The sequence below is a fragment of the Alexandromys fortis genome, unplaced genomic scaffold (genome assembly GCF_014885135.2).
Source record: "Alexandromys fortis isolate MF-2015 unplaced genomic scaffold, M_Fortis_MF-2015_v1.1 scaffold_240, whole genome shotgun sequence".
Classification (NCBI taxonomy): Eukaryota; Metazoa; Chordata; class Mammalia; order Rodentia; family Cricetidae; genus Alexandromys; species Alexandromys fortis.
In genome coordinates, this window is record NW_026068133.1 from 1,399,284 (window position 1) to 1,406,770 (window position 7,487).

The 7,487-nt window shown below is 52.3% G+C and overlaps 2 protein-coding genes across 5 annotated transcripts in view; one reads left to right on the forward strand and one right to left on the reverse strand.

Annotated features, from left to right (window-relative positions):
• The first annotated feature begins 13 nt into the window (after positions 1-13).
• Positions 14-2,752, forward strand: Polr1g (RNA polymerase I subunit G). The gene is made up of 3 exons (XM_050126261.1): positions 14-177; positions 305-446; positions 1,517-2,752. The coding sequence occupies exons 1-3, from the start codon at positions 156-158 to the stop codon at positions 2,724-2,726; spliced, it is 1,374 nt and encodes a 457-aa protein (XP_049982218.1). The 5' UTR covers positions 14-155; the 3' UTR covers positions 2,727-2,752.
• A 145-nt stretch (positions 2,753-2,897) lies between these two features.
• Positions 2,898-7,487, reverse strand: part of Ercc1 (ERCC excision repair 1, endonuclease non-catalytic subunit) — a 13,044-nt gene continuing 8,454 nt past the window's right edge. For 3 of the 4 annotated variants that reach the window (XM_050126263.1, XM_050126265.1, XM_050126264.1), the window contains 5 exons: positions 6,205-6,281; positions 4,776-4,875; positions 3,734-3,805; positions 3,534-3,602; positions 2,898-3,014 (listed from right to left, as the gene is read on the reverse strand). In XM_050126263.1, the coding sequence (XP_049982220.1) occupies positions 2,961-3,014; positions 3,534-3,602; positions 3,734-3,805; positions 4,776-4,875; positions 6,205-6,281 (372 nt within the window). In that variant the 3' untranslated portion in view covers positions 2,898-2,960. The remainder of the gene's footprint in view (positions 3,015-3,533; positions 3,603-3,733; positions 3,806-4,775; positions 4,876-6,204; positions 6,282-7,487) is intronic. The other variant, XM_050126262.1, reaches the window with a different exon arrangement.

The following is a 7,487-nucleotide window of genomic DNA, read 5'->3' on the forward strand; positions in this document are numbered from 1 at the left end:
GTGTGCTGTTCAAAAGCGGAGTTTGGCCCGGTTCCGTAAATAGAGTGACAGCGGCCGAGCCACGCCCCCATTCTCGCACGCGACTTGGACGCTTCCGGGTACGACTCCACCCCCGGGGTCCACGTGGTGGGCAGCGTTCAGCGCAGGTCGTTAGGATGGCGGGCACCCCGGCCTCTGGTGAGTGGAGCGGGAGGGTCCGGGTGCAGAAGGGACTGGGAGGGGGGCTCCAGGAGGGAAGGGACCTACGGGCACCTTGAGAGGTTGGCAGTGTCAAAAGGAGCCCTACACCCCGTTTTTATCACAGGCGCTACTCGGTTCTCCTGCCCCCCCAATTTTACAGCAGTATCTCCAGACTCGGATCCCCCTCGTTTCTCCTTGGAGGCGCTGACGTTTCCAGATACAGAAGTGTGGCTTATCCAAGCCCCGGCAGACTTCGCCCCACAGTGGTGAGTGGTGGCTCTCACCTGCTAGGAGTACCCCCCCCCCACACACACACACCCTGGAAGCTGAACCCACCCCACACCGTGGACCTAGAACTGTAGACAGCCTTTCTGACAACCCGGAGAAGCAGCCTTATTCTGTCTAGCCCAGACTGGTTTCCAAGTCCCAGCATCGTCTAAGCCTCAGTTTCTTGAGTTCTGGAACTACAAGTGGGTGTCACATATTCTTTTGTTTTGGCGAATGTTTTGTTTGTTTGTTTTGTTTCTCAAGAGAGGGTTTCTCTGTAGCTTTGGAGTCTGTTCTGCTGTCCTGGAACTAGCTCTTTTAGACCAGGCTGGCCCTCAAATCACCTGCCTCCTGAGTGCTGGGATTAAAGGCGTGCACAGCCACCACCGCCTGGCTTTGTTTTGGAGAATCTTAACATCCTATGTAGTATTTAAACTTGGATCTTTCTGCTTCTACCTCCCAAGTACAGCTACTGTGCCGGTGATCAAATCCAGGGCCCATTCATGCTAGGCACACACTCCATGTCTGAGCCTCGTCCCTCGCCTGCCTGCCTTAAACATTACTTAGCCATTAATGATGGGGATTAGGTTTAATATCAGCACTCAGGAGACTGAGGCAGGAAAATGGTAGGCTTCAAGGCCAGCATGAGCTAGGGAATACCAAGCTAGCCTCACACACAGAGAGTCTGTCTCAAGAAACAGCCAGGAGCCGGGTGGAGCCGGGTCATGACATGCAGCACTTGGGAGGCAAAGGCTGGTGGATTTCCAAGTTCCCTGCCAGCCTGGTCTACAGAGTGAGTTCCGAGACAGCCAGGGCTACACAGAGAAACCCTGTGAAGCAAGCAAGCCAGGAGCGGTGGCACATGTCTATTTGCAGTACCTAGGAGGTGATGCAGGCTGATCAGGAGTTCTAGGCCTCACACAAACCCCACACAACAGAAGTTAGTTAAAACAAAACTCAGGGCTCTAGCACTGAGCTGCACCCTAGCCCAGAAAAGCTGCTTCTAGCCCCGGCCTCCCGCTTTGCAAAGGATCTAGCCAGCCTCTGCCTTCTCCCTTTCTTTCCTCAGCCTCAATGGGCGGCGTGTGCCTCTCTCTGGCTCGAAGACTGTTAAGGGCAAACTGGATGGCAAGAGGTGCCGATACCGGGTCCTTACCAGCAGTCCTCAGGCTGGAGAAACCACCTTGCTGGCATCGTCAACAGAGGCAGGAGGGAGACTCACTTGTGCCCCGGCCCCCCATGGGAACATAAGGATCATGGAGGGTCTTCAAGAATATCTTATCTCTCGGGTCCCCCTGCAGCCCATTCCCACAAGCCTTCCACCTCAGATCCCTGCCGGCCTACGGCCTCGGTTCTCTGCCTTTGGAGGCAGCCCTCCGGTCACAGGGCTGGGGTCAATCATGCCTCTGAGGTCACCCTCTTCAGGGAAGAGGAAAAAGAAAAGGAAGGTTGCAGAGGCCTCAGATATTCAGGAGGCAGTCAACGGGCATGGGGCCATGGAGGTGGACACAGCCTCGAGTGGCCTAGAAATGAGGAAGAAGAAGAAGAAAAAGAAGCATCAGGTGGACGACGTAGAGATGTTGGAGGCTGGGACAGTGGAGTCCATGGCAGAGATGGCAGAGCCCATGGGACTGCCATTCCCATCTGCCAGCAGCAGTAAGAAGAGGAAGAGCAAGTCCATGGGAGCAGAGATGTTCCAGCCAAAAGAGGAGCTGGAACACATGGAATCTGTGGCGGAAACAGAGCCTCCTGATGGGACCATCCTGTCCCCCACCAAGAAGAGAAAGAGGCAGAAGGAGGCTGAAGGGATGGAAGCAGTGGAGGCCATCGTGGCTGGCCCTCAGCCACAGATCACTGTGGAACCCCAGGAGGAAGCCATCCCACTGTCCCCCACAAAGAAGAGGAGAAAAGAAAAGAGGCAGAATTTGCAGATGGAGTCAGATACGGGGCTCCCCAGAGTGACCACAGAGCCTGAACTTTCCGAACATGGGCTTCAGGCTGAGGCAGCTCCTGTGTCTCCCAAGAAGACCAAGAAGAAGAAAAAGGAAAAGTGGCTGGGCGAGACGCTGACCTTGGAGGCAGAGGTGTCAGAAGCTGCCCTTGCAGCTAACTTTGAGCCCCAGGTGGCTCCAGCACCCAGCAAGAAGAAAGAGAAAGGACAGGTGATAGATCCCCCGTCTGAGATGGCTGACCCAAAAGAATCCGAGGAACCTGAGGCTGGAGCAATTCAAGGATCCACAAAGAAGAAGAAGAAGAAGGATCAGGAAAGTGAGGTGTAAGACACCGTTCCCCACTGAGAGATGTCTCCCACGGGACAGGAGAAAAAGCAGAAGGGCCCTACTACCATCCTGGGGAAACTGAGGAACTAACAGAGCTGAGGTGGCCCAGGAAGGTTGTCAGAAACCAGCTTCAGGTGTCCCCCCCCCCCCTCAAGCAAACACATCAGCACATCCAGTAGGAGCCTGGGCCTGAAAAACACTTTATTGTGACACTGGAGCCTCAGTGGCAGCTGGTCACCGGGGCGCTTTGAGGAAGGGTTCGTGGAGGACGTCAAAGAGCCTGCGAGCCTAAGGGCAGGGGAGAAAAGCTTGTCATTAAAGGCTGTCTGCTTAGACTGTGGTTGTTGCTCTTTCCTCCTAGGTTGGAGGGGCTTTGCAGGTCTGGGCTCTGCTTGAGACTGCCCAGGAGGCTGGCTGGTCTCTCCACTCTTTGTAAGCGGGCCATTTAGAACCATAAAACTCATCCATTTGTGGTGGCCACATCTTTAATTCCACACTCTGAAGGGTCTACAGAGTGAGTTCCAGTACAGCCTGGGCTATGCAGAGAAACCCTGTTTAGAATAAGTAATAACTAGAATAAGGCAGGAGGCTGGCAGGATAAGGATCTCAACACTTGGAAGGCTAAGGCCAGAGATCAGAAGTACAAGGCCAACCTCAGTTTGAGCTACTTGAGAAAGTCTCAAAAAAAAAACAAGTAAAAGAAGCAAACAAACAAATACAATTTGAAACACAGTGTCAAGACTAAGGTTCCTTAATTTGGGACCTATCCTCACCCCAGTCCCTGTAGCAGCCCCCCTGAGTTCTCACCTTCTGGGGGCCCAGGCCTGGGCACAAGGCTAGATCTTCCCGTGAGGCAGTGAAGAGCTGTTCAAGGGACTGAAAGGTGAAATTGAGGAATCAGGGGCCGTGTGCTCTACAACTTAGCTTGTCCCTGCTGCCTGGGATGTCCCCAGGGAGCTGTGGAACTGTGGGGAAGTGAGGAGGGGACGCCAGGGGGGGTCTCTTACTCCAAATGTAGCCAGGAGGGTCTGGCTGTCGGTCTTGTTGACTGACTTCACAGTGGTCAGACACTCGGTAGCCTGGAGGAAAAGGGCAGGATGTTTTCTTGGGCCTGGGAGTACTGCTTAGACTGCAGGGCAGGAGGAGTCCTGAAAGTTTGAGGGCAGCCTGGTCCACAGCCATTTTCAGGCCTTGAGGGCATAGGGAGATACTGCCTCTGCCTCCAGAAACAAAATGGGGACTAGAGAGATGGCCAGTGATTAAGAACACATCTCCCTCCCAGAGGCCCCACCCTGGGTAACACCTTTGAGACAGGGTCTCCTGATGTACCCCTGACTGCCCTACAGTTAGACCAGGCTGGCCTGAACTCATGGAGATCCACCTGCCTCTGCCTCCTCTGTGCTGGGATTAAAGGTGTGCGCCACCACTGCCTGGATATTTGCATGGCTAGTGGGCAGGACCAGGTGACACTGGCTCCCTGTTGGGTGAGTCTCTCTCCCTCTGCTTCCCTTAAGATAAGGTCAGATCCTTCCCCAGGGCTCATACAGAACTGTGGAGCCAATGTATCCAGTGAGGGGAGTGTAGGTGCAGCTGTGGACACAAGGCCCTGGGGCCGGGTCACTACCCAGGAGGACACCCAGAAAGACATGGACGCAGAGTCCCTCATTAGCAACGGAAATCACCAACTGGTTACACAATAACATTCAAGTGGCCATTGAGTGCCAGGTGGTGGTGAGGTCACAGCAGGGTCATGACACTGGGCAACTAGGCTGAGAGGATGAAGGAGGGCTTCCTGGAGGAGGAGGCATCAGAGCTGGCATAGGACACGTGGATTCTAGCAGAGGGAATGGGATAGTAGATGCCGAGGGCAGGCTAGGAGGTCAGAGCTAAGGGCACAAGGTCTAGTTTGTGCTTAAAAGACCCTCCGGACCAGTAGATGCCAAGGGAGGGCTGGACAGGGAAGGAGGGCAGCAGTGTGAATGGACTTGCTAGCAAAGGAACAAGCCACCCCAGGTCAGGGGTGCAGAAGGACAAGGGAGGCAGTCTCACCCGGGACAGGAAGTTCTGCTCCAGCTTCTCCATGAGGAGGTCAGCAGGCTTATGCTCATACGCCTTGTAGGTCTCCAGGTACCGCCCTGCTTCCTCCGCGCTGGGTACAGGACACAGGTCAGCCAGGGTGAGAGCTGTCATTCAGATTTTCCTTCATAGGACTAACAGTTCCAGAAACTAGGCCAATCCCAGCCCCAACTCCTGTCGTCAGCAGTGAGCCCTCCCTGTAGGGTAGGTTCTCACACAGTCCTTTAGTCAGGCTAGGGCTGGAGCTCAGGAGACTGCACAGCTAACCTCTGAGGCTGAGCCACACCCCAACCCATCACTGGGAATTCTAGGCAGGGGCTCTACCACTGAGCCACACCCCATCTCCCTTTTTCCTGTGTTACCTCCACCACCACAGGGTCTTACTATGTATTCCTGCCTGACTTTGAAGTAATCCTCCTGTCTCAGCCTGCCACTAGGATTACAGATGTCCATCACCATACCCAGGCTAAGATTTCTTTTCTTTCTGGGACAGGGTCTCACGTATCCCAAGCTGGCTTTGAACTGCTTACTTAGCTAAAGATTGCACTGCCTTCTGATCCTCCTGCCTCCACTTCCCAAGCGCTGGAATTACAGGCGTGAGTCTTTACAACAGGTTTATTCAGTGCAGCAACAGAACCTGGAGCTTCCTGCATTGCCGGGAAGCTGTCAACGAAGCCAGCCCCGGCTCTTGCAAACACTGAGTGTCTCTTTCTAAGTTGAAAGCTATTAATTTACCAGGGTTTAATTTCACTTGTGGTGTGAGGAAGGGGTGTTTATTTTTCTTCCTGAAATGGACTATCTTCTTGTAGTTTTGTTGGTGAGCCAATACATGGACACCAGGTATGGTAGCACACACACAATCCCAGCACTCAGGAGGCTGAGGCAGGTAGACTGCAGTGTTCTGGGATAGCCTTGGCTATGGAGACTCTGGGAAACAACAAACCAGAAGCACTAGACACAGACTTCCTTCAGTTATTTGGTCTAACCTGGACAAGTCTGGTCTGTCACCTGCCTTGGTGCTTACAACTCTACAAAAAAACTTGCGGGATGGTGGTGGAGCACACCTTTAATCCCAGCACTAAGGAAGCAGAGGCAGGCAGATCTCTGTCAGTTCAAGGCCAATCTTATCTACAGAGGGAGTTCCAGGACAGCCAGGGCTGTTACACAGAGAAACCATCTTAGAAAAATAAAACAAAAAACTAGAGAAGATACCATCTTACACATGAGAATGTTGAGGCTCTGAGAGAGGCAGTGCCCGCACCAGGCACCCACGGAGGGGAGGTGGGAGACCCTGGGTCTCATTAGCCCAGACTGCTCTTGAACTCGGCTTGTGCCACCATGCCTGGCTAAGCCACCACCTACACAGGCTGGATGGATGGGGAAAGCGGGGTCTGTGCCTTACCTCCAGGCCAGGACCAGGGTGCAGTCTGCTAAAATGCACATCTTAGCCAGCTGCTTCAGGGCCTGCTGAGGGTCTTTCTGGAAGAGAAGAAAGGCAGAAGTGGAGACCTGGGAGACCAAAGGGATAAGAATAAGAAGCATAAGAATCCTATGGCTGAGCCAGGGAGAGGCACAACCAGTAAAGTCACAAGGGCCCAAGTTCAGGCCCTGGCGTGGACCAAAAGCTGGGTGTGGTGGTATGTTAATCTCAATGCTGTGGTTCCCAGGTCTCAGTGAGGAGCCCTGCCTCAATCAACCAACCAGTCACAATGGATGTGCAGGGCTTCATGGGCGTCTCCACCCTTGGTGCCTGTCTTCAGGCCCAAGATCACAAGAGGGGAGAGAATCAACCCACTAAAAGTTGCCCTCTGACTTTTGAGTGTGTGTCCACGCATATACACACACAAATTAATAAATGTAAAAAATACTTCTCAAATTCTTTAAAACAATATCCAACAAAGCAGCTTAGACAGGAGCCTAGGAAGCCGAGTGGAGGTCACGTCTCACTAGCTCTCACTCACCATGGAAGGAGGAGAAAGCAGGGCCTAGGGAGCTAGGAAGAGTGAACAAGAGGAGGCCGACCTGAGATCCATGCACAGTGACCCGTCCAGTGGTTATTATGAAAGGAGGGTTAAGATTGAAGGCTGGTCAATCATACCACAAGGACATGTGCTCAACTATGTTCACAGCAGCATTGTTTGTCATAGTCAGAACCTGGAAACAACCTAAATGGCCCTCGACCGAAGAATGGATAAGGAAAATGTAGTACATTTACACAATGGAGTATTACACAGCAGAAAAAAAATGACATCTTGAATTTTGTAGGAAAATGGATGGAGCTAGAACACATCATTTTGAGTAAGGTAACCCAGACACAGAAAGACAATTATCACATGTACTCACTCATAGGTGGGTTTTTTTTAATATTTATTTATTATTTATCATGTATACAGTATTCTTTCTGTGTGTATGCTTGCAGGCCAGAAGAGGGCACCAGACCTCATTACAGATGGTTGTGAGCCACCATGTGGTTGCTGGGAATTGAACTCAGGACCTTTGGAAGAGCAGGCAATGCTCTTAACCACTGAGCCATCTCTCCAGCCCCTCATAGGTGGTTTTTAAACATAAAGCAAAGAAAGCCAGCCTACAAACCACAATCCCAGAGAACTTTGACAACAATGAGGACACTAAGAGAGACTTACAAAGATCTAATCTACATGGGAAGTAGAAAGTAGAAAAAGACAA